At 45.0% G+C, this 27,268-nt stretch overlaps 1 protein-coding gene across 3 annotated transcripts in view; it reads right to left on the reverse strand.

Moving 5' to 3' along the window:
* Window positions 1-21,804, reverse strand: part of FBXW10B (F-box and WD repeat domain containing 10B) — a 58,347-nt gene extending 36,543 nt beyond the window's left edge. For 2 of the 3 annotated variants that reach the window (XM_073559633.1, XM_073559632.1), the window contains exons 1-7: window positions 18,365-21,799; window positions 14,507-14,686; window positions 14,311-14,438; window positions 12,985-13,104; window positions 11,707-11,816; window positions 11,412-11,615; window positions 10,644-10,765 (exon numbers count right to left, since the gene is read on the reverse strand). In XM_073559633.1, the coding sequence (XP_073415734.1) occupies window positions 10,644-10,765; window positions 11,412-11,615; window positions 11,707-11,816; window positions 12,985-13,104; window positions 14,311-14,438; window positions 14,507-14,686; window positions 18,365-18,866 (1,366 nt within the window). In that variant the 5' untranslated portion in view covers window positions 18,867-21,799. Of the gene's footprint in view, window positions 1-10,643; window positions 10,766-11,411; window positions 11,616-11,706; window positions 11,817-12,984; window positions 13,105-14,310; window positions 14,439-14,506; window positions 14,687-18,364 lie in introns of all 3 variants that reach the window. The other variant, XM_073559634.1, reaches the window with a different exon arrangement.
* Window positions 21,805-27,268: the final 5,464 nt, after the last annotated feature.

The following is a 27,268-nucleotide window of genomic DNA, read 5'->3' on the forward strand; positions in this document are numbered from 1 at the left end:
TGTCGCATTTGGAAAGCCCCTGATGTGCCAAAACAGTGGAAACCCCCCACAAATGACCCCATTTTGGAAACTAGCCCCCCAAGGAACTTATCTAGATATGGGGTGAGAACTTTAAACCCACAAGGGCTTCACAGAAGTTTATAACGTACAGCCGTACAATTAAAAAATCATATTTTTCCCACAAATTTATCTTTTCACCCCCAATTTTTATTTTCCCAAGGGTAACAGAACCCCAAAAGTTATTGTGCAATTTGTCCTGAGTACGCTGATACCCCATATGTGGGGGTAAACCACTGTATGGGCACACGTCGGGTCTTGGAAGCGAAGTAGTGACGTTTTGGAATGCAGACTTTGATGGAATGTTCTGCGGGTGTCATGTCGCGTTTGGAGAGCCTCTGATGTGCCTAAACTGTTAAAACTCCCCACAAGTGACCCCATTTTGGAAACTAGACCCCCCACGGAACTTATCTAGATGTGTGGTGAGCACTTTGAACCCCTAAGTGCTTCACAGAAGTTTATAATGCCCGGGCGTGAAAATAAAAAATATATTTTTTTCCACAAAAATGATATTTTTGCCCCCAATTTTTTATTTTCCTAAGGGTAACAGGAGAAATTGGACCCCAAAAGTTGTTTTGCAATTTGTCCTGAGTAGGCTGATAGCCCATATGTGGGGGTAAAACACTGTTTGCACGCATGGCAGAGCTTGGAAGGGAAGGAGCACCATTTGACTTATTCAACGCAGAAGTGACTGGAATTGAGATCAGTCGCCATGTTGCGTTTGGAGAGCACCTGATGTGCCCAAACAGTGGAAACCCTCCAATTCTAACTCCAACCCTAACCCCAACACACCCCTAACCCTAATCTCAGCCCTAACCCTAATGGGAAAATGGAAATAAATACATTTTTTTAATTTTATTATTTTTCCCGTAACTAAGGCGGTGATAACGGGGGGTTTGATTTATGGCGGGTTTTTATGTTTGGCGGCTGTCATACGCTAAAATACGCTTTTTATTGTAAAAATAGTTTTTGCATCACCACATTTTAAGAGCTATAATTTTTCCATATTTTGACCCACCAAGTCATATGAGGTCTTATTTTTGCTGGACGAGTTGATGTTTTTATTGGTACCATTTTCGGGCACGTGACATTTTTTGATCGCTTTTTCTGATTTTTTGGATGCAGAATGAACAAAAACCAGCATTTCAAGAACTTCTTTTGGGGGATGCGTTTACACCGTTCCGGGTGCGGTAAAATGATAAGGCAGTTTTATTCTTTGGGTCAGTACGATTACAGAGATACCTCATTTATGTTTTTTTATGTTTTGTCGGTTTTATGCAATGAAAACAATTTTATATAAAAAATAATTATTTTTGCATCACTTTATTCTGCGAGCTATAACTTTTTAATTTTTTCGCTGATGATGCTGTGTGGCGGCTCCTTTTTTGCGGGACAAGATGACGTTTTCAGCGGTACCATGGCCATTTATATCCGTCTTTTTGATCGCGCATTATTGCACTTTTCTGCGGTATGATAAAGCATTATTTTTTGCTTTGTTTTTTATTTTTATTTTTTAAGGGGTTCGCTAAAGGGGTTAACTAATGGAACAGTTTTATAGGGCGGGTCGTTGCGGACGCAGCGATACTAAATATGTGTACTTTTATTGTTTGGGGTTTTTTTATTTCCAAAAAATGAATTTATTAGGGAATATTTTTTTTTTTATTTATTTAGCGATTTTTTTTTATAAATTATTGTTACACTTTTTTTTTTTTTTTAACTTTATTATACTGTGCCAGGGGGGACATCACTGTCATGTGTGAGATCGCTGATCTGACACATCACAGATCGCTGTGACAGATCAGCGATCCAACACAGGCACTGCAGAAGGCTTCCTCATGCCTGCGCTTTGCAGGTACTGAGGAAGCCGGCTCCCTGCAGGCCCCCGAAGGTCCCCGCCGCCATATTGGATCCGGGGACCCGCAGGGAAGGAGGACTCAGGGAAGCACGGAGGGAGCCCCCTCCCTCCGTGACTGCCCCTGACACATAGTGCCGGGTGTCAGCTGTGATAATCAGCTCACACCCGGCCGCGATCAGTGGCACTCACCCAGCGAGCGCCGCTGATTGTTATGACGTACTATCCCGTCCATGGGCATAGGGGCCTGGGTCCCATGGACAGGATAGTACGTTAGATGTCAGAAAGGGGTTAATCCAGACACACAAGGGAGTAAAATAGCCAGCAGCCACAATTATAAATAAATAAAGGAACCAAGTGGTGTTTATTGGTAGCTGACTAAATGGACACGAAAGTGTTAAACACTAGGACAGTCGAAAATATACAAAAAGCACAACACAGAGAAAGACACACATCGACCCTAAATCCCAGAATTAAAATATAAATTTTATTAGTATAGCAGGAATATAAATAATGAAGGAAAGCATCACTGTATGAATTAAAATTTTGTAATGCTATAAAAGGGGCAGTACTATCCAGATATAGGGGCATACCAATACGACAAGTGGTGCTAAAAATATGCAAATTAGTCAATAATAATAACATATACTGTGCCGTGAATTAAGGATAATAGAAAAACAGCAGCAATGTGAATCACATATAAAGTGCAACATGAAAAAATTATTTTTAGGTAAATAAAGTGCACCGTGAAACAGTTTAAATTAAGTGCAGTGCAAATGCTTGAAAAACCAGTAGGGTCAGTACTCAGATATGCCGCATGGAAAATCAGAATGATACTGAGAGACACCAGAGGGTGTCAATAAGTGAATTACTTGTATACAGACCAGGACTGACAAGAGTGATAACATGAATGGAAAATGTAAGGTAAAGGTTAATTAGTAACTTACAGTGTATACAGCTCCTGGTCTTCTGGATAGGTGCCCTCCCCAAAGCGCGTTTCGGCACGTTGCCTTTGTCAGAACTCGGCGTGGTGACGTTCCGCAGCACCCGTTGTGGTGGATTGGTGTTGGTCAGTTGTGGGCATGGTGGTAGCCGTACGCAGATATGCAGCAGAACTCTGTATGCTAAACTGTAAGCGGTGGTATGGTTGGAAATGCAGATACTGGAATTGTCTGCATATACCGAGCCTACTGCATAGCCTGTACTTATGCAGTGTTGTAGGCCTGCATCACAGACAGCTGGAGTTCCGGCGTAAGGTTTTCCGCCATGCCCTTCTCTGGCAGTAAAGAAATATTTTATCGGTCTCTGGAGCTTAGCTTCCAGGATGTCAAAGCGTCGGTTTATCGCATCACACATGGTTGTGTGATCCCGGCCTACAGGTTCAGTGGCGCATAGTTGCAATACTCACAAAAGTCCTTTTGACCCCTAGCTGGGGCATTATCCTAGACATCCCACATCGTTTTGGCCACCTCATTCCACAGCCGCCGTATCACCACGTTGTCTGAGTGTTGCGAATCGCGGGTGTCCCACAACGGAACCCTCTCCTGGACAGATGTGATGAGGAGGTCGTTATTGACCTCCTCCTCCTGGTCCTGTTGTGGAACCTAGAAATGAAAGAAATACATTAATGTTTGAAAGATAAAACAGTTTTGAAAAAAAAAAAAAAAATACTTACACACCGTGTTGCCACCGACGCTTGGCCCTGAGTTGCTCCTCCTGGTCTTCCTCTCCACTTGAAGACTTCTGTGAATAAAAAAAAAAAAAATTGCCACATGTGTAGACATGACAATGAATACTTACCAACAGTAGAAAATGTACTCACTTCACTCTCGTGTCCACTTGAACTGGAGTCAGATGCCATCCTCCTGTTGGTGATGAATTCTGCAGGAAAGAGACAAAAAAATAAATACAGACAGCAGGGATAATAAACAGACAGACATTCATTAGTTTGTATACTCACATTTCAAAATGTAGTGTCCTTGTCGCCTCTTGCAGATTGCATCACAATAGTCTGTAAAGAAGTGAACTTACAATGCCTACCCCATATTTTTATATATCTTTTTTTGGGGGGTGGCTTTAAACAGGTTCCTGGATTTGTTTATTCAGACAACGCATGCGCACGCAAATGCAGTTGAAGCATATGTGTTCCCATAGACTGTAATGCGTTCTTTTGACGCATTCCATGCGCCAGCATGTGCATGCGTTTTTTGATGGAACTTCGGCGCCAGAAAAATGCAACATGTTGCATTAGCCGCCGCGCCCCGGCGCACACGCCCAGACGGCGCATGCTTTCGAAAACACATACATACGCATGTCCTTGCCCCCCATGTTAAAGATAGGGTGGATTGCGCATGCGCATGAAGGCGCCGCAAACGCAGCGCACAAAGACGCTACTGTGAAACCGGACTTATTTTGTTAGAATTTTAGAAGGTTTAAAAATGTAGCCGTAGTTTTTCATTTTTTTTCAAGGAAATTTACAAAACTATTTTTTTTAAGGACATGTTCAGTTTTGAAGTGACTTTTGGGGGTCCTATATATTGGAAACCCCCAAAAGTGATGCCATTATAAAAACAGCACCCCTCAATGTATTCAAAATTGCTTTCTTGTATTTCATTAACCCTTCAGGTGGTTTTTCAGTACAGGAAAGAAACATTTTATTTTTACCACCTAAATTTTGATAACTTTTGAGCAGGCCACTAAAGCTGGCACCAAAGACCGTTATTTGGCTATGAACTGCGATGGCAAACAAAGAACTCAGGGTGCCACAGGGATTAAAGAGGAAGCATTTAAGGGGCTTAATAACCATAGTAAGTGCCAACACTGATCGTGGCTGATGCAGCAAGTTGTTAGCTATAGTGTACAGCCGGCAGCTACAGAATTATCACCTGTCAGGGGATGCTAGTCTCTTATATCGCAGGTCAGTAAAAAGACGTATTGGTGGTCACTAAGTGGTTAAGGAGAAAATAAATCCAAACCTACAAGGACCTGTGTGAAAAAGTGATTGCCCCCTAAACCTAATAACTGGTTGGGCCACCCTTAGCAGCAACAATTGCAATCAAGTGTTTCCGATAACTGAAAATGAGTCTTTTACAACACTAGAGAAATTTTGATCCACTCATCTTTGCAGATTTGTAATCCAGCCACATTGGAGGGTTCCCGAGCATGAAAGGCATTTTTAAGATCATGCCACAGCATCTCAATCGGATTAAGGTCAGGACTTTGACTAGGCCACGCCAGTCTTAATTTTGTTTTTCTTAAGCCATTCAGAGGTGGACTTGCTGGTTTGTTTTGGATAATTGTCCTGCTGCATAACCTAAGTGCACTTCAGCTTGTGGTCACAAAAAGATGGACGGATTTTCTCCTTCTGGATTTTTTAGTAGACGGCAGAATTCATGGTTCCATTTACTACAGCAAGTCTTCCAGTTCCTGAAGCCGCAAAACAGCCCCAGACCATCACATTACCAACACCATATTTTACTGGTGGTATGATGGTCCTTTTCTGAAATGCGTTACTTCTACACTAGATGTAATGGAACCAATACTTTTCAAAAAGTTCAACTTTTGTCTCGTCAGTCCACTGAGTATTGTTCCAAAAGTCTTTGGGGTCATCAAAATGTTTTCTGGCAAAACTGAGATGAGCTTTTATGTTCTTATTGCTCAGCAGTGGTTTTCGTCTTGGAACTCTGACATGCAGGCCATTTTTGCCTAGACTTTTGTGACCTCTTGGTGAGTCGTCGCTGTGCTCTTGGGGTAATTTTGGTCAATTGGCAACTCCTGGAAAGGTTCACCACTGTTCCATGTTTTCGCCATTTGTGGATAATGGCTCTCACTGTGGTTCCCTGGAGTCCCAAAGCTTTAGAAATGGCTTTATAACCTTTCCCAGATGGATAGATCTCAATTCAGTAGCGTAGCTGGCAGGGGGGCAGGGGGGCAGAGGGTGCAGTCGCCCCGGGCCCCTTGATCTGAGGGGCCCACCCAGAGCTTCTGACACTGTTAACTATGTCAGCGTGCGCAGCTCACTGATGTAGCTAAGCTGCACTGTAGTTGCAGGTAGACTATAGCTTTAGGTTATGTGCCCACGTAGCGATTCTGAAGCAAAATAAACCTGAGCAGAATCGAACACCCTGCTCCCGGGAAAACGCATGCGTTTTTTGACACGCTTTTGTAAGCGTTTGTCAAGCGTTTTTGCATGCGTTTTCCTAAGCGTTTTTGCCAATATAATTGATGGTATGCAGAATCGCGTGCGATTCCGCAAAATTAATGATCATGCTGCGTTTTTAATCGCTAAGCATTTCCGCAGCGGTTAAAAACGCACCATTGGCACAACATGTGCGTTTTTCATTAAAAATCAATTGGATGCTTTTCTTAAGCGTTTCTGCAGCAGAATCGCTAGTCTAAAAGCGCTGCAGAAACGCTTAAAAAACGCTACGTGGGCACACATCCTTAAGCTTCCTCCAGCGAACTGCAGACATTCCCACACTGCTCCCTGTGTGTCTGCAGGAGAGAGGTCACCACACAGCACCAGCTTCTTCACCTGGACAGGAGCAGGACAAGACAGTGCTGTGAGTAAGAACTCGGGGGCCCTGAGGGGTCTGTGCAGTGAGGAGGAGGAAGGACGCTGCGCCCTCCTGAGAATTCCTAGATGGTTTATTTTCTTGTTTCTGAGGCACAGTAGATTTATGGCGGCTACTTGAACTTTTATACAGCTCAGAAGGCGTCTCTGTCAGTGCAAATCAGCTGCCATAAATCTCACTGTGCCTCAGAGCGACTGACATGAGTGGTATCATATATATGGTATATACGGTATATAAATGTAAAAATCTATAGTAGTAAAAAATGAAGGCAGCGGACTATTGGCAAAATTAAAAAATAGTGGTTTAATAGCTCATTGGGGCTCAGCAACGTTTCGGTTCACTGAGAACCTTTTTCCAGGAGAACCAAAACTCTGTTTTTTTTCATTTTGTCTAAATGGTGTGCTTCTTTCATTTTTGCTGCTATATTGAAGATCGGTAAATGCCTGGAATGTTTGGCAGCCGTATATTTCATATATCTCTACATATATGTATATATAGTATATATATATACACACACACACACACACACACACACCCCTGTGACTTGGTCCTGTAGCGGTCCTATCATCTCATATTTTAAATCCAGGGTGGCAAGCATAAAATCCCAATTATGGTATATAACTTTTTACTAAAAAAAATAATTCCCACAAAGTTGAGGATGAATATATATGATAAAGAGCCAAATAGAAGAAAATAAAAACAGCCAGCAGGTGCGTATAGCTGATCACATATAGACCCCTGAGAGTATACTCAGTCTGGACAAGACCCCCCCCAAAGGCAGAAAGGGGAATAAAAGAGAAGACGTACCAGAGTGCACTTTCTTCTTTGCATGAGTAATATTTTACCTCCCTCTCTTCTAATTCCCTCTTTCTTTCTCCCTCTTTGGGGTCTTGTTCAGACAAGAGTATTTCTTTTAGGGTCGCCTGGGTACATTCAGGGAGCTATACCCATATCCTGGACTCTATACGCACCCACTGGCTGTTTATATTTTCTTCTATTTAGTTCTTTGTCATATATATCAGGACTGTGCAGGTTGTAGCTCACAGACAGGGACTGACAGAGACCAGAATCAAGGAATGGGAACTACAGCGGGGGCCATTATACAGTGTTAGAGCTAATTCGGGGGTCATAATCCAGCGGATGAGCTAATGCGGGAGTCAGTATACAGCATGAGAGCTAATGCAAGAGTCATTATACAGTATGGGAGCTAGTTTGGGGCCAGTATAGAGCGTGAGAGCTAATGCAGGGGTCATTATACAGTATGGGAGCTAATGCAGGGGTCATTACACAGCAGATGAGCTAATGCAGGGGCCATTATACAGTATGGGAGCCAATGTGGGGGCCATTATACAGTACAATTTAAAGGCTACTGTGGGGGTCATCATACAGTATGGGGGCCTATATACAGTGTGGGAGCTACTGTGAGGTCACAAGAGACATTCTGCTATGTAAAGGGCACAATGGTGGCATTACTATGTGAGGCAGTTAGTGGATCCCTGCGCTTGTACCACACAGCAGGTGCAGTAATAGGGACATATGGCAGCAGCGGTCAGTATTGGGGTATCAGCTGCAGTAATAGGGACACATACAGCAGCAGTGGCTCAGCATTGGGGTATCAGGTGTAGTAATAGGGACACATATGGCAGCAGCGGCTCAGTATTGGGGTATCAGGTGCAGTAATAGGGACACATACGGCAGCAGCGGCTCAGTATTGGGGTATCAGATGCAGTAAGAGGGACACATACGACAGCAGCAGCTCAGTATTGGGGTATCAGGTGCAGTTATAGGGGCAAATACAGCAGCAGCAGCTCAGCATTGGGGTATCAGGTGTAGTAATAGGGACACATACGGCAGCAGCAGCTCAGTATTGGGGTATCAGGTGTAGTAATAGGGACACATATGGCAGCAGCGACTCAGTATTGGGGTATCAAGTGTAGTAATAGGGACACATACGGCAGCAGCAGCTCAGTATTGGGGTATCAGGTGCAGTAATAAGGACACATACGGCAGCAGCGGCTCAGCATTGGGGTATCAGGTGTAGTAATAGGGACACATACTGCAACAGCGGCTCAGTATTGGGTATCAGGTGCAGTAATAAGGACACATACGGCAGCAGCGGCTCAGCATTGGGGTATCAGGTGTAGTAATAGGGACACATATGGCAGCAGCGGCTCAGCATTGGGGTATCAGGTGTAGTAATAGGGACACATACGGCAGCAGCGGCTCAGCATTGGGGTATCAGGTGTAGTAATAGGGACACATACTGCAGCAGCGGCTCAGTATTGGGTATCAGGTGCAGTAATAAGGACACATACAGCAGCAGCGGCTCAGCATTGGGGTATCAGATGTAGTAATAGGGACACATATGGCAGCAGCGGCTCAGCATTGGGGTATCAGGTGTAGTAATAGGGACACATATGGCAGCAGCGGCTCAGTATTGGGGTATCAGGTACAATAGTAGGGACACATACGGCAGCAGCGGCTCAGTATTGGGGTATCAGATGCAGTAATAGGGACACATACGGCAGCAGCGGCTCAGTATTGGGGGATCAGGTACAATAGTAGGGACACATACGGCAGCAGCGGCTCAGTATTGGGTGAGTAGTTTGTGCAGGTTGGAGATAGATGGGTACTATGCTGGAAATGTGAGAAGTCAAATGTGTCTTTGTTGTATTCTCTGCAGATGAGTCCTGGCTGGAGAAGTAGACATGTCGGTCTGAGTAAGGTGTAAAAGTGAACGATTATCAGAAAGAACGTGGCCTGTAAGTTATCATCTGTAACTGTATAGTAAACTCTTGTATATTCTGCAGGACTGGTATCTACCACTATGAGGTCACCATATGGCGGTAATATCAGTATTGTTTTTTGTATAGAGATTTGTTTCAGTTACAGCGCGGTCATCTGCTGAGGTTCTCCTATACTCACGACTAGAGTGTGCCAACCTGAGTTGTAATCAGGGTTACCGGTTAGGGGCCCACTCAGATTTTTTTCGCCCCCCCCAAGGCTACTTTCACACTAGGGTCGTCTGACGTACGTCGCAATGCTCCGTTTTGGAGAAAAAACGCATCCTGCAAAGTTGCCCGCAGGATGCGTTTTTTTCTCCATAGACTTGCATTAGCGATGCATTGCGACATATGGCCACACGTCGCATCCATCGTGCGACGGATGCGTCGTGTTTTGGCGGCCGCGACGCACAAAAAAACGTTACATGTAACTTTTTTGTGCGTCGTGACCGCCATTTTCGACCGCGCATGCGCGGCCGAAACTCCGCCCCCTCCTCCCTGGACATTACAGTGGGGCAGCGGATGCGTTGAAAAACTGCATCCGCTGCCCCTGTTGTGCAAATCTTTCACAACGTGCGTCGGTACGTCGGCCCAACGCATTGCGACGGGCCCGTACCGACGCAAGTGTGAAAGTAGCCTAAGCTGAACCCCTAGGTACGTCTCTGTGACTCAATTACTTTGTTTCTCATATGTTCCAGACGTTCTTTGGATCGCGGCATGATGTCTAGCTTTTGAGGAAATTTTGGTCTACTTCACTTTACCAGGCATGTCCTATTTAAGTGAGTACTTGGAGAATGGTTGAGTTAGTAATCAGCCCTGAGTGTGGCTAGGGGATTTGAACTCTGCTTCTCAAAGATGTGATAAACCACAGTTACTGTAATTTGTTTTATGGGGGGGGGAGCAATCACTTTTTAACACAGGAACTTGTAGGTTTAGCTTTCTTTTTTCCTTAATAAAGACCTTCATTTAAAAACTGCATTTCATGTTTACTTGTATTACCTTTGTCTAATATTTATTTGTTTGGTGATCTGAAACATTTACGTGTGACAAACGTGCAAAACATAGGAGACCAAGAAGGGGGCAAGCACTTTTTCCCACAACTAATATATATATGGGAGTAACTTGTGACTGCAGGATCGGACCACACAGGTTTTGTTTGTATGTAGTCAGTAGCCATGGACACATAGGTCTACATAGGAGCTGTATACACAACAGTAAAGAAAAAATTGATTTAAGACTGTCTTCAAAATTACTTCAGAACAACAGTGTTTGTAAAGTAGGACATGGCGGTATATTATTAAGCTGTGTTATATGATTGTCCTATGGTCATTTTCTTATTGTACCACTATTTTATTGGTTTCCCAGTTTCCTCCTGACCTTTTACAAGTCCATCTTTTGCTCCAGAAATCAGCAAATCATCTTGAACATCCAGACATGTAATGGTCTTCATGTGTCCATGATAGATCCTGAGGCACAGACCGGTGTGCAGATCCCACTGCCTGCCAGACAGAACAGAGGTCTTCATTATGGATCCCCCTATCTTATGGTAAGATTAGCCTGACGGGAAATTCACAAGCAATGTTCACACTATAGTAGCAAGATGTTACTTTTGTTTTGCAATCATCCTTCATGTACCGACATCAGCATAAACTACAATCCAGGCTGCAGGGTAAAGTATGGTGGGTGTATAAAATGTTCGCATATATGTTTAGCCTAGCCTGTTTAATAGGAAAACTCTTGACATGTATGCCACACGTGTTGCATTACACTGACAGAGGCTATGAGAATGTCTTGTTTGTTGGTATAAGTATTTTTATTGCAAAAAAGCAACTTATACCTTTTTTTTTTTACAATAGCATTGCCACGTATGTTGAGATGGAGGCCATAATCTTAATATCACTGATCATAGCTTTGCTCTGATGGAACCACGATGCAGTGTAAAGCATGGTAGCATATCATTGATCTGAGTTTGATTACACAGGTGGTAGATTTCTTACTAAATAAATAGCAGGGAGCCGTGGTATAGTCATCATAGTGGACAATTCAGAGCGGAACACCCCATTTCCAAACTACAAAACAGAGCCATGTACATGATGCGCCCCTTATCAGCACAGGGATATCATGGCAATTATTAGCTCATCATACCTGATACTAAGATCAAACCCTCCACTGAACACGAGGCCTCTTTCCTCACACAGCCGCACCACACGGATGCTGCCGGCGTGTCCCTGAATAAGGGGTGGGATCTGCGCCATGTCCACCATATCGTACAGCTTAACTTTGCGATCTCTTGAGCCAACGGCAACCAACCGTTTCCCGTCAAAATGGATCACTCTGGACGGGTCACCTCTAAAGGGCAAAAAAAAATTATAAAGTTGAGGGACACTCTTGCGCACCCCCCCAAGTGCAGTGCCAGTCTGATATCTAAGGTGCCACTTACTGTCCTGTAAGTATGAGGACATTGTATGAGCCGCAGAAGAGGTTTCTTTCCTCCAGGGGCACAGCACAAGTCTCTACGTCCGCATAGGCCGCTTCCAAACTTTCTCCAGGCTGCAGAAAAGAAAGTTTAGCATCTCCAGTGTCTTCACAATTGCCTCATTTGATAACAACTGCTTTAATAAAATACTCTGTTCAGTCGGGGACCCGTGCACCTTCCACTATTTATTCTCAGTCTGTGATCCATCGTTAGGCCAGCACACTCCTCTCCTGAAATGCTCTGTGCTGCCGGGAACCCTGCACCTTCCACTGTGTAATCTCAGTCTGTGATCCATCGCTAGGTTAGCACACTCCTGTCCTGAAATACTCTGTACTGCCGGGGACCCTGCACCTTCCACTATGTAATCTCAGTCTGTGATCCATCACTAGGTTAACACACTCCTGTCCTGAAATACTATGTGCTGCTAGAGATCCTGCACCGTCCACCATGTAATTTCAATCTGTGATCCATCACGAGGCCAGAATACTCCTCTCCTGAAATTCTCTGTGCTGCCTGGGACCCTGCACCTTCCATGATTTAATCTCAGTCTGATACAGGAAAGATGTATATCTTTGTACCGTGTTAGCCAGTGGATAGAAAAATATTCAGGATTGAGAGTCCTCAGTAGTTGATACCTTTTAATGGCTAACTGAAAAGATGGTAATACATTGCAAGCTTTCGAGACTACTCAGGTCTCTTCATCAGGCTAGACTAATACAAAATCTGAAGAGTCACATATTTATGCACAATGCAGCCTAGAAAAAATGCAATAGATAAGACAAGTGAGGTGAAGCAGAACTATCAATATGGGAGAGGGAGAAACATAAATATAAACATTGGACCAGTTCATAGATATACTCCTTATCTATGAACTGGTCCAATGTTTATATTTATGTTTCTCCCTCTCCCATATTGATAGTTCTGCTTCACGTCACTTGTCTTATCTATTGCATTTTTTCTAGGCTGTATTGTGCATAAATATGTGACTTCAGATTTTGTATTAGTCTAGCCTGATGAAGAGACCTGAGTAGTCTCGAAAGCTTGCAATGTATTACCATCTTTTCAGTTAGCCATTAAAAGGTATCAACTACTGAGGACTCTCAATCCTGAATATTTTTTTAATCTCAGTCTGTGATCCATCACTAGGTTAGCACACTCCTTTCTTGAAATACTCTGTGCTGCGGTAAACCCCTTCTCTTTCAGCCATCAGCCTGTGACCAGTCCGCCCCCAGCCATTCCCACCTTTGTTTCTTGGTAGTACTTCTCAAGCCTTGGTAAAGCATTGCCATCTTCCCCGACTTTTGGTATTGGTATTGCTTGGATTTTGGCGTATGAAACGCTCACTCCTTTATACGAGGTCCCCTGTCAGAAATACATAGCAAAGGAAAACAATAACAAAAAACATTAGATCTGAACCGAACATTAACTGGAGAGACCCTTCTCCACTTTGACTCTCCCTGTGTCTTTCCTCTTGACAGCAAAAAGTGACAGACAATAATGTTGTCAGACTTTTACTCTGCTCCATGTGACAACTCAGCAGCATATAGTAAAATCCATGGTAGATAATGCCATAAAGCTTCATTCAGGTAGTACAGCGCTGTCTCTACTAGCTGGCCATTGTGGCAAAGGGTCTCTAAAGGGGTAGTGGTGGCAGCGATGCAGGGTGGAGCAAGTCACCTGTATACTCTTATCTTGGACTTGAATCCAGATATTGTGACCTGTTTTTCTCCCTGACTACTGTTCTGGATCATCCCCTGCAAACTTGGCTCTGATACCATGCATTTTCTGACTAACCTTCTGATAGCTGCCTCTTTACCAATCACCAAGCTACACCACCATTACTAAATCTTAGATTACCTGACTTCTCTTCTGACAGCTGTCTCTGTACAAGGTACCAAGCTGTGCTACATTACCACTACTGAACCTTGGATTTCCTGACTACTATCCTGACAACTGCCTTTGTATCTGCTATAGTGCCACTACCGAACCTTGGATTTCATGACTACTATCCTGACAACTGCCTTTGTATCTGCTATAGTGCCACTACCGAACCTTGGATTTCCTGACTACTATCCTGACAACTGCCTTTGTCTGCTACATTCCTGCTACCGATCCTTGGAGATGCTGCTTCTTAACAAGCTCCGCAATTTACCTCCATCGATCCCTAGATAACCTAAATGCTTTTCTGACAACCTTCTCTGTACCACAGCCACGCTCGGCTACATCACCATTACAGATCCCTGCACCGTTTGCCTCTGCTACCTCATTTTCCTGGTGCGCATTATGGACCACTGTTATCCATTGCAGACATATTTTTTAATCTTTGGTTCTGCTTCCAATGGTGTTTCCATTACCGGGCAAACAAGAGGTACCAAAGTCCTGGGACCAGCGGAGTACCTCCATTGAGGATGTTTTTGTGAAATTGTGCCACCTAGTTGGTTCTTATGGGTTTTAATACTAGATCTGACAACCCTATAATTTCCTGTTGTCAAGAGGATAGCAGGTAAGGCCAGTAGTGATGAAGATCAACAGGTTGAACGCTTCTGGATAGAGCTTTCTTTCCTGTACCTGAAGGATCATTGCTTCATTCCTCACAAGGGTCTCAGCTTCCAGGTCCAGGAGAAGGTCCTGTGTCAGGTAGTGCCAGTGATGAGACACGAAGAGACATCTGTAGAGATGCTTATTCTTCAGGTATCCTACAAGGAAAGAAGGAAAGTGACTGTGGACCGAACCTGGGCTGGAAACTACCAAAGTTCTGTTGTACCTAGAATTTTTTTGGAGAGATGCACCGGGAGGCAGCGGATGAAGTCTTTGTATTTCCTTACTCCGGATGTTGACTGGAAGGAAGTAGGCACCACCATAAGAGACGGGTCATCTTGTGTCCGGTCCCGTATTTTACCTGATTTTTTCAGTTTGGATTTTTCCTCATGTGACTCTTGAAACTCTAGAAGAGTGAATATAGAAATATATCAGCTTACTGGTGACAGATTACTGCCCATGAGCCATCAAATGAGTGCTCATTGCCGCGTGTAAACACGCCAATAGTTTATGCAGGTCAATAAATCATCTGGTGGTTTCAGTCAGAGAGAACTTTATAGTCTATGGGGGGTATTACCAGAACAGAAAATTAGCCCCTATGCATAGGATAGAGAATATTCTACTGTTTTCAGGGGGTCTTACTGCTGAAACCCTCAATGATCCCGAGAGCGCGGCTCTGGATTCTAAAAACCTGCCCATCTCGAATGGATAAACTGCTTGCTCAACTCCAGCTCCATTTATTGTATGTGGCACTCCTGGAGAAAGCCAAAAACAGCACTTCGAAGTCCCATATGTCAAGCATGCGCACCTCCGAGCCTTTCAAGACAGGGTTGTAGAACCTTGATTCGTCCCATTGATCAAATAGCTTTAAATTATGGGAATACCACTTTAACCCTTGGGGGGAAAAAAAGGGCGGATTCTGGGAATTTGTTTTATTCTACTGTATGTATTTCCTAATATTTGTTTCTTCTTCCAGAGTATCAATCACCAGGAAAGTGAGAGGCAACAAAGTTATGGGGTCAGCGGAGTACCTCAAAAGGGAGGGAAGAGGGTGTGATAGCGAAATTGTGCAGCCTGGTTGGTTCGTTTGGGCTATTTTCAGGCTAGTAGAAGTAAATATCACCAGGAATAACAGCTAGGATTAACTGTTCTAGTTGGAATTCTCCTTTAAAGGGAATTTGTCAACTGTTTTTTTGCTATGTAATCTGACAGCAGCAACAGACCTTGATTCCAGCGATGTGTCTCTTAGTTTATTGGGCGCAGCAGTTGTGATAGAAGCACAGTTTTCCCTGCTGCAGATCTAGCAGAGCTCTGAATGCTGAACTCTGTATAACCCCACCCACACCACTAATTGGCAGCTTTCTGTGCACACTGTGTATGGACAGAAAGCTGGTAATAATCAGTGGTGGGGCGGGGTTAGACAGGAGGCATGAGACATCAAGTCAGGGGTGTAATGTTCATAGTCGCAGAGGGTGCGAATGGGCCCATGGAGTCAGAGGGCCCGCCAACACCAGCACTTTTATCAAAAAATGTGGGTTAATTGTGATTGAAAAGAGCGCCAGATGGGGAACATTATACCAGGAAGGTGCTCAGGATAGGGAACTTTACTACAGGAAGGGACCCATGATGGGGAACATTATTATAGGAAGGAGCCCAGGGTGGGGGACATTATTACAGGAAGGGCCCAGGATGGGGAACATTACTACAGGAAGGAGCCCAGAGTGGGAGACATTATTACAGGAAGGAGACCAGGATGGGAGGCATTATTACACAAATTGGCCCAGGATAGGGGACTTTACTACAGGAAGGGACTCATGATGGTGGATAATATTACAGGAAGGGGACCAAGATGGGGAATTTTATTACAGGATGGTGGGCATTCTTACAGGAATGGGGACTAGGCTGTTGGATAGTATTATAGGAAGGGGACCAGAATGGGGGACATTTTGAACTAAAAGCCTAGGATGGGTGACTTTGCTAGATTATTACAAGATGAGGACTGGAATGGAGGCCATTATTACAAGGGCACATACAGCTCTGGCAAAAGATTAAGAGACCACTGCACAGTTTTATAAAAATAAGCTTCTCTACATGTCTGACAGCCATTCCATTCCGGTGTCAGTTGAATTCCAACCAGAGTACACCTCATTCTACTTAATATGCTTCTGATTAGGTGATCACCTGAACCAAATCTTATTTAACAAAGGAAAGTGTGAAAAACCCTACTGTGGTGTTCACAATCCTCTTGCAATAGGACAAGCTGGATGGCAAAACAACTGCTAGTAATATCCCAAAACTAATAGGAATGAAAAAATAACTTTTAACCATGCCAAAGGAGTTGAAAAGTCTTGAGTGAGGAAAAGAAGGGCTCAATTCTGGCTTTACTAGCAAAGGGATACAGTGAGCGTCATGTTGCCTCCATCTTTAAAATTTATAAGACAGCAGTCCATTACAACAAGTTCAAGCAGCAGACATTGGGGACAACAAAGTTACAGACGGGCAGAGGGCGAAAACGACTCTCCACTGACCGGGATGACCGTCATCTTATTCGAATGTCACTCAGCAACCGCAGGACGACATCAAGTGACCTACACAAGGAATTGCAAATGGCAGCTGGGGTGACGTACATGAGAAGTACAGTTTGTAACAGGCTCCTAGAGGCAGGGCTCAAGTCATGTAAAGGTAGAAAAAGCCTTTCATCAATGAGAAGCAAAGGAGAGCCTGGCTGAAGTTTGCCAAAGTCCATTAGGATTGGCCCATAGAGGACTGGAGTAAGGTAATCTTCTCTGATGAGTCTAATTTTCAGTTGGATAGTCACAAGCCATCAAACAAAGAAGATCTGCTTACATTTTTGTACCAGGAGTGGCATAAGGTCATCCAAAAGCAGTGTGAAACACTGGTGGAAAGCGTGCCAAGACGCATGAAAGCTGTGATTAAAAATCATGGTTATTCCACAAAATATTGATTTCTGAACTCTTCCTGAGTTAAAACATTAATATTATTGTTTCTAAATGATTATGAACTTGTTTTCTTAGCATTATTTGAGGTCTGCAAGCACTGCATTTTTTTGTTATTTTGACCATTTCTTATTTTCTGAAAGTAAATACAAAATTTAGTGCTTGGAAATTCGGAGACATGTTGTCAGTAGTTTATAGAATAAAAGAGCAATTTACATTTTACCCAAAAATATACCAATAAAGAGAAAAATCAGACAAACTGAAAATTTTGCAGTGGTCTCTTAATTTTTGCCAGTGCTGTACATCTAACCAACACCCTGGTGGGAGGCTCAGTCCAAATTTTGCACTGGGGTCCATTGGAGCTGTGCCACTGCACCTAATCCTGTAGTGATAATCTCCTGCTGATTTTATTGGAAGAGGAAAACACAGCCTAGTAAGTGATAAATCACTGGGATCAGCGTTTCTGCCCCTACATCATGCTGTTCTCATATTGCAAAGCAAAAACCTGCTCACAGTTTCTGTTTAATGCCACCCATAAACAAAATTAGTCACCTGGTAGTCTTTGGTTGCAGTTACTTCTGGATCATCGCCTCCTTCCTCACCAGGGTCTCGGGAAGATTCCCCTTCCAGAGAATCAATCACCGGCATTATTAGACTTTCTGTTATATATATTGACATTTTTCTAAGGTATTTTCACTCTTTTTGGCAGATACAAACACAAGTCAAGTGAAAATCAAGTGAAACCAGGTCTGCATCGGGCAACGGATTAAAGATTTATAAAGCAATTTCCTGAAGCGATGACGGCGATGAAAAGTCATGGGTTATAGGTAGGGAGAAGGATCACTTTTCATTGCTTTTAGATCAAGTTACAAAATGTTTTTTTTTTTTTTGTTAAGCAAATCTAATGGTTTCCTGTCACCTACTATGACCAAGTTCTCACTTTGTATACCCATTAACAAACTTTTTTAATTCTCAGAAAAATATGGTGAAAACACACACTTTGCTAAAGGGGTTGTCTTATTTATTATCTTATATTATTAAATAATGTTTACAGTTTTCTGCTTCCTCCTATATAAGCAATTTCTGTGAAAATGATTGCCTCTACACTGACATGAAAGGCTGATTACCTGCTTCCTGGGCAATGAGTACATGGATTAGGTTGGCAGCACTTTGCAGCAGGTTGGCGCTGCACATCTGTAGCAGAAGCAGGGCGTAATTTGCTTTGGTCCAATAGGATTCATTCCTGAACCATTCCCAAGTTTCCGTTATAAATTGGCGCAACACGTGCTTGCTCAGTGCCCGGTTTGAGCCGCTTGTACTGAAGTCCTGCTCCAGGCTGGGATTGATCCGTGACCGGCTGTAAGTAAAATCCTTGCCCAGAGCTGGTTCCAACACTTTCTCCATATAGACCAGCAAGTCCAAACTCTTGAACCTCGTGATGACCCCAATTAAAAACTTTCTTTGAGCATAGTTCCCGGCCCTTATAAAAACTTCTTTGGTGATGGAGAGCTTGGTGGCCAGTATGCATGTCTCACACACTTGGCAAAGTGGTATTCGTGGTGACTGGTTCTCACAGCGTAAATCAGGGGCATATTGCAGCTTCAGCTCTGATATCTCCATGGTTTTCATATTCCAACAAAGGATCAAAAAGGGTATGATAGTTATAAACACGAAAAAACTTGGCAAGGCATTTGCTATGACAAGGCTAAGAGATGATTGTTGCCCATTTTGCTTAATAAATCAGCGTGCGGAGCGAGCAGGTAATGTCAGATTCAATCTCGGGGCAGCTGCTGTTTGCAGATTTTTCAACCTATTGTTGACGGCTCCAAGGAGACCGCGAATACTATAATTATCCTACAATAGGCACCCTGCCCGAGCAAGTGCTGTAAGTATTGTAGTAGAGCAGCAGCTGATTCATTGTGATGCGTTCCTCTTAGGGTATGTCTCCACGTTCAGGAAATGCTGCGCTTTGGACACAGCAGATACCTGCTCCACCCAAAGCGCTGCCCCCTGTTGTATGCGCGGTGATTCTGCATGTATTCATTGAACACTTGTGAAATCACCGTATCCTATACATAGAACAGTGCTATTTATCTTGTGGAGACTGAGTGTCTCCACAAGATAAATAGACATGCTGCAGTCTAGAAAGACACGCTGCATGTGCATATACGCAGGGATGCCGGAGGCGTTCCTGTACGCATACTGGAGACGGGATTTCATAAAATCCCTTGCACTATGCTGTAGCATAGGTAGGGTAACCGACAGGGGGGTGACCCGCTTCTTGCCGCTGACAGACACGAGACGGAGACAGAATTTGTGTTCAACAGGTCCGCTTTTATTAGCCGTCCTCCTGACGACCACCGCAATACACCACAGCAGCTTCACACTTCTTCAAACACTGGCCCAGGTACCTTCACCCTCTTTTCCTGTAGTCGTGGCGTCCCCCCGTGGTTCTTTTCGCCGTGGCTGCCCTAGGCCTATCTACCACAGCGCTTCACCAATCTGAGTACGTCGTCCGTTTGGTACTCCCAGGCCATCTCCGTCTGTGGCTTCTGTCGTTTGGGACTCCCCCCGTGACCATCTCAACTGTCAGTCCCCTACGGAGCCTCTTCTCCATCCTCTCTCCTCAGCAGAGCCTCCTATCTCTTGCGCTCCCCTCACTGACTGACTTTTCCAGAACCTTCGCTCACCATGACTTGACAGTTTCTTCAACCATTGGCAGTTATTCAGTCCCATCCCAACACTCTACACTGCCCTCTAATGGTCAAACTACAATACTACACTACACCTCTGCCTCTCCACTGCAAACAGGTCCGCCCGTCAATCCACCTTCCCTACACAGTCACAGGCGTTTTACTAAGTACAGCGCTTGCTACATACAAATAAGCAAGGTAATAGAGAATAATGGTGATAGAAGGATAGTTAGATAGGGATAGTGCATACATTATCCTACCAACAACCTTACAAAAGGACCCAGGGCATTCATTTCATGTGGAGGAAATCAATTCCGGCAGCTAAATAGGAAATTGTTCTTTACAGTTAGAGCAGTCAGACTGAGGAATGCCCAACTGCAGGATATACTATATCAGCCTTTAAAAAAGGGGCTAGATGCCTTTGTCATAACAAATGACATTGTAAGTTATAAATAATCTACCGCTGGATAATGTATTTGATTGCAAAATACTGAAGTTGATGGACCTACCTACAGTATGTCTTTTTTTTCCAGCCTATGTAACAATGTATAGAGAGAAAAATATAGATATGATCATTTCTGTCTAGTCAATAGCATAGCTACTGGAGAGTTACAGGCTGGAGAGCTACAGGCACACAGACAGTTGTATTATATAGTAGCGCAGGAGACATATTCTCCCTGCACTACTGCTGTCTGTTCTGTGGCCTACAGAACAGTAGGGTGACGCACACGGTGAGGAGCAACTAGATTACCTCAGCATGCCGGGACTCTGACATCCTGAGCGTGCTCCGATGTGATAACATTACTGCGTTTGCCACTGTCTGCCAGTGGACTTACCAGTATCTTGGGTTAGGTGAGTATATGATTTTTTTAAAATTCTTTTATGGGGACTGTGGGGTAATCAAAGTGTGGGTGTCGCATACCCGCTTCTCAGCACGTGACTTGGGGTTGCGCCTCCAAAGGGTTAATCTACCTCCTCTCACTCAGCCCAGCATTCAACCTATGCTGCAATGGGAGCATAAATCACACCCAACACAGACCACACACCCATTTAATACACACTGCCACCACTCACCGAATACACGGGGGCGAGTTCTGGAAATATTACTACTACTGTCTGCCAATCACCAGGATCACGCACTTTAAGGCTATGGATTCTTTAGAGCATACAAGGTTCAAACTTATTAAAGTTTTAAGCCTTAATAGAAAAGGTACAGTGCTTACAATAAAAGGATATAAAATATGGGAATAAACAGTGACATACAAGTATGCAAAAACAGTGATAAAATAAAAGGGAGAAAACTTACAGAAATATCAAACTTTGCAGTCTTGTATTCTGTCCCTGAGGGAGGGGGAAATATGAAATGGATCACATCAGCCTAGCTGCCCCTCAACTGTGAACAGGTTTCTATGCGTAAAGGCCTAATTTATAGATTTAAACTGGAGATCAGATTTCTAGACCAGCCTCCATGTTGATATTCTAATTCTTGGCTTGTGACTGGATCTTGGCTAATTTACCAATGAATACATGATTTTTCTTTGAACACTATTTGTGTGGCCTTTCTTATAGTAAATAGTGTCAGGCTGCAATTGGCATCTCTCTTCAAAAGAGTCAGAAGGTGTGAAATGTTTCCACTTTGTGTGTTCTCAGGAAATCCCCCCTCAGGTGACTGGAAGACTGTCTTTCTCACACATTGCTCATACATACCTCCAACTCCACATACTGTGTCTGCACACATCCCATCACTCCACTCCCCGTACTCTGGCCATACATTTTTCACAACGATACTCATACTGTATCGCTCCCCATACTGTATCGCTCCCCATACTGTCTGCACCTATCCCCACTCACCATACTTTGCACTAATCCCCCATACTGTTTCCTCTTACAAGCCCCCATTCCCCAGCACTGTTCCTCATACATACCCCCTTTGCCCCATACTGTTTCCTCATACATTCCCCCTTTCCCCTGTACTTTTTCCTTCCCCACTCCAAATCTCCTCTGTCTCCAAACAAAATAAATCCCCCATCCCCACTTCAATTATACCCACACAAATTAAACACTCCCATCCCCACTCCAAATTCTCCCTGTCCCCACACACAATAAATCTCCCCATCCCCAATCCAAATCTCCCCACACACATTAAACACTCCCATCCCTACTCCAAATCTCCTCTATCCCCACACACAATAAATCCCCCCATCCCCACTTCTAACCTTCCCACACACATTAAACACTCCCATCCCCACTCCAAATCTCCCCTGTCCCCACACAGTAAAGCCCTCCCATCCCCACTCCAATTCTACCCACACGCATTAAACACTCCAATCCTCACTCAAAATCTCCCCTGTCCCCACACATAATAAATCCCCCCATTCCCACACCAAACCTCCCCACACACATTAAACACTCCCATCACCACTCCAAATCTCCTCTGTCCCCACAGACAATCTCCCCATCCCCACTCCAATTCTACCCACACACATTAAACACTCCCATCCCTACTCCAATTTTTCCCTATCCCTACACACAATAAATCCCCCCATCCCCACTCCAAATCTCTTCTGTCCCCACACACAATAAATCCCCACATCCCCACTCCTAATCTCCCCACACACATTAAACACTCCTATCCCCACTCCAAATCTCGCCTGTCACCACACAATAAAGCCCCCCATCCCCACTCCAATTCTGCCCACACACAATAAACACTCCCATCCCCACTCAAAATCTCCCCTGTCCCCACACACAATAAAGCCCCCCAACCCCACTCCAAATCCCGCCCCCCTGCACTTAATCTTTGGTGTCTTCAGCTACACTTCTGCACTTACCACCAATGAGCGCCTCTACAGCACCGGCGAGTGATGTCAGCAGCGTGATCACATGACCTCATTACGTTGCTGGTGTCGCTCTGACCCGGCGGGCAGAGCTTCAATTGTACTCGCATCTCTGGGCGGGGCACGTATTGTGTTGGTTGGAAAAAAAAATGGTGCGCTGAGGTTCTGTGTGGACTTCTGACAGCTGAACACTTGCACTGTGCGGGATTACTATCCCTTACCCAGTATCGAAGAATACCTGTCCGCTTTGGGATAGGCCAATACTTCTCCTCCCTTGAACTAGCCAGCGGCTACTGGCAAGTCCCGGTGGCCATTGATGGTCACCTGAAGATGGCCTTCGTCCTCCTCATGGGCCGAATTTGAATTTAACCGGATGCCTTTCGGGCTGATAATTGCATCGGTAAGATTGTATTTAATAAAATAACTTTGCCATTATCGCAGCACTGCTTAACTAGTTGCTACGAGGAGCTGCAGGGGAAACCAAGTGGCAGCCAAACCAGTGGGCTCCTAGGCAAGAGGAAGCTTTCCAGGCATTGAATATGGCATTGACAGATGCTCTTATCTTAGCTTACACTGATTTCTCTCAGCCCTTTAAGCGGTACACTGACGGAAGCTTGTATGGACTGGGAGCAGAAGGAAGGAAGAGAAAGGGTGATTACTTATGCCAGATGGTCGCTGAGGGAGACTGAGAAGAATCCAGGCAAATATTGTTTGTTTAAGCTAGAGTTGCTGGTGCTGATGTTGCTATGGACAGACAAACTTGCAGAGTACTTGTCGGGGTCAGAAATACACATACGGACGGATAACAATTCCCTGGCTCACCTGGAAAATGCAAAGCTAGGCACACTGAAACAGAGATGTATCGCAAGAATGTCCAAATACTGTCCCGAGTGATTCAAGCAGGCCCAAAGAGAGATGTGGATGAAGACATCAAAGGTGGCGATATTCCAGACTTCAAACAGTTTGCTGCAGTTGTAATAACCTCCCAAGCATCTAGAGAAGAGTCCAGACCCACCCAGATTCTGGGTCATTCCAAAGATTAGTGGATATCCCTGCAGCAGTCAGATCCTGAACTAGTAAAGATGAGAAAGTGGGTCGCCCTAGGACAAAGACCCGACCAGGAGGCTATGACAACTTTATCTGTTATGATTCGGTCACCGAGGAGGATTACCGGGGAATTACCGTAGTTAAGCAACCAGGAAACCATAAAGGTTGGCAACTTAGTGGATTGCAGACCCCTAAACCTAACAACACAACTAGAATTAGCCGTGGGACGTGCCTACGATGCCCTAGACGCCTCGGCACAGCCAGAGAGTTAACTAAGCCTAAAGCAAGAAAGGGGAAAGCTAAACTGCCCCGGAGTAGAACTCCAAAGGAATAGATAGCCCCCAAACATATATTGTCGTTGAGACAAGATGAGGCACAAACGCAGACAGAAAATAGAGTGAGCAAATGATGGCGCCCAAACTGTCTAGATAGGACAGGACAGAAAAGATACTGTCTGCAATCACGCAAAAAGCCTAAAAAAACCAACACGTCTGATATACAAAAACACTGAGGCCACACGACCTCTCCCCCGCTAGATCAGCATTCTGGTGTGAACTGGAAGTATAGCAAAAGAAACTAATATAACAGGGGATTAGCAATACTGAACAGAATGACATAAGCTGTGACATATAAGCAGGGTCCAGCACAAATCCCAGCAGGGAATAATGCTGAACCCACACAGCAAAGCAGAAAGCAGAGAGAAGCAAAAACTATATCAAATGCAAAAGATTCAGCAAACAAATAACTTATCTGAATGATGCAAGACCAAGGAGGGGAAAAAGCAGACTTCACAATGCACAGGAAGACAAACAAATCACCAGCAGCAACTGAAGGAAGCTTGCTCACTTAAATCCTCCCAGTCTGTAACCTCTGACTTCCAGTCATCGTCTTCAGGTGATAGACTTCTGTTAATACGACCATCTCCACTACCCGCTGTAACCACCAGAAGGAGCCCTGACTCAGAAGTCAGATCAAGAGAGTTCACAACATTTATTAATAAGCACCCTGCAGATCTTGGGCCAGTGGGAAAAGCGCTTTATGAAAAATGGTTTGCTGTGTTGAAGAATCCAGCTTCATCGAGAATTTGACGTCACCTGGCAAATGGTGCCTCCAGAGGGGTTATTGGTGCAATTAGCTAAAGAAGCTCACAAGAGAGGCACTCACTTTGTTGTGGAAAAGACCTTTCGGTGGTTGCAATGTCTGGCGTATTGGCCATAATTGAGACATGTAGTCGACGAGGCCTACCAAAAATGTTGCCAGTGCGAGCTGAATAATCCCCCGAAACAGAGGGCCCCTATTCAAGTCATCTGAACCTCCGCATCCTTGGAAGTGTTGATGATCGGGACGTCACACAACGGCTATGAGCGACCATTTCACCAAGTTCACGGTGGTGTCCCCACTCCGGGACCAGACAGCAGAAGCTGCAGCCACAGCCATCTGTCAGGACTTCATTTGCATATATGGGCAGGGCCACCATCAGGGCATTACTGCTCTTGCAGTTGTTTGGGGCCTGGAGGGCAGAAGAAAAGATGAGGGCCCGGAAATTCTGGCTGCTCGGACCCCTCTCCTCTTTGCTTCAGTTCATCGGGAACCAGGGACACCAACAGTGACGCTTTACTTTTCACAACTATATGTGCAGCATCTCGCATCTCCTGTCTTCACATCTGCTCCTCCCGGCTCGTCCTGTCCTGCGCCTGCTCTTAGATCGCCCCCTTCTCCTTGCACAGTGCACAAACTTCCAGCCTGTGCAGAACCACGTCTGCACACTCATGGCTGTATGGAAGCTGGAGCTGTGTGCTGGAGCTCAGTCACCCTCTCAACAGGAGGTAAAGAATGGCCTGAATGTGTCCGATTGTTTAGCAGAGTAAAGAGGGGAGGCAGGGGCTGCAGTCTGAGACTAGAAGCAGTGATTTACTGACTGTGACCCCGAAGCTTTGTGCTGTCTGATCGGTGCAGGATTTTCATCCACACATGGCACTGACCATGTGTGGATTTCCGAGCTCAGAGCTCGGAAAAGCTCAGAGCTCAGAGCTCGGAAACACTGTCACTAAATCACTAGCTATATTCTCTGACAGGCGGCCTCCTGTCACTACTGTAACAGATCCAGGCTGGGACTAACCCCTGAGCCCATCACCCAGTGAAGACTTTATTCACATATACCGTACCTGTTGTATGTAACTGGGTCGCCCCTCACACCCAGGGCAGTGGGGTACTCGGTACCGGGCCGGTGTCAGGGGGAAGGTGTCACAGCAGCGGTGACCCAATCCATGGCCCTGGGCGCCCAATATCAATGGCGGTGATGTTAATGGTGTTAAAGTTTATTTGAATAGTTCGTGACGCCACCCGTGGTGTTTGGCAAGGGAGATGGTAAGCCAACGCTGCATACAGATCCGCTGGGACTGATGGTGAGGTGCAGCAAAGATGGTATAGCTCCCCACAAGTGGAGCTGTAGTCCCAGGGCAGTGTAGGTGCAATGGATGAGGAGAGACGCAGAATGGTATAGATGCTGGTACCCAGATGTAGCGGTGCTGAAGGTGTTAGCGGCGAATGAATGGAGGACACCAGGGCTTGCAGTTTCAAAGCTTTACTCACAGTTCGTGGTACCCACTGGTGCCTGCCTCCGTGCCGTGTCCTCCGGGGTAGAGACTCAATCAACCTCCCGGGCAAGTCAGGGTTCTCCTCTCCAACACTCCGTCAACATGTGCCTTTCCTGAATGACTCCTCTATTGCGCCTTTTAATGTGAAGAGCTCCAGTACCGTAGTTCTCTGGAATTGCTCCTGTCAGATGTTCCTAGAACCTTACTTGTATGACAGACAGCTGTAGCCTCTATCGGGGACTCCTCTCAGAGTCCTGGCTCGCAAATCGGTTGCTGTTGTGTCCCAAGTCTTAGATGGGAGTAGTGCATTTACAGCCAACTACTCCACCGGTATCTGCTGCAGAACCATAAGTGTCCATACAACCTCGGGGACCGGGCCCCGGCCTTGCGCTGAGAACCTATAGGCAGGGTTCCTCTTCCATCCCACAACTCCTCTCTGTTCTCCTACTCCTTCGTTCCGCGCTGTTCCTTCTCTCTCTTATGGAAGCTTAGGTTGCAGGTCTACGTCTTTCTCTTTCTCTTCTCTTTCCCGTGCCAGCTGACTCAGATCACTGAGGCAGCTGCAGCACTCTCTTTCTAAACTGAACTCAAACTGAACTCAAAACTGAACTTCAGAACTGAACTTCTCTCGCCTGACCTCCCGCCAGACTGACCGAACTGAACTCCAAATCTAAGCTTTCCCCCTCTTTTATACTAACTCCACCCACCTCCCAGCACATCTCGTGTTACGAAGCAGGGTTCCACGAAGGGTGCTCTGCTACCCCCAGCCTGAAGCTGCTAGGCGGACCTACTGAACTATCCTGTGTGTGGGATGCAGGTGTTGGAGTGAGGAAAGAAGTTCCCAACTTACCTAGTTG

Source organism: Dendrobates tinctorius, unplaced genomic scaffold (genome assembly GCF_039654945.1).
Source record: "Dendrobates tinctorius isolate UK_male_01 unplaced genomic scaffold, ASM3965494v1 ptg000014l, whole genome shotgun sequence".
Taxonomy (NCBI): Eukaryota; Metazoa; Chordata; class Amphibia; order Anura; family Dendrobatidae; genus Dendrobates; species Dendrobates tinctorius.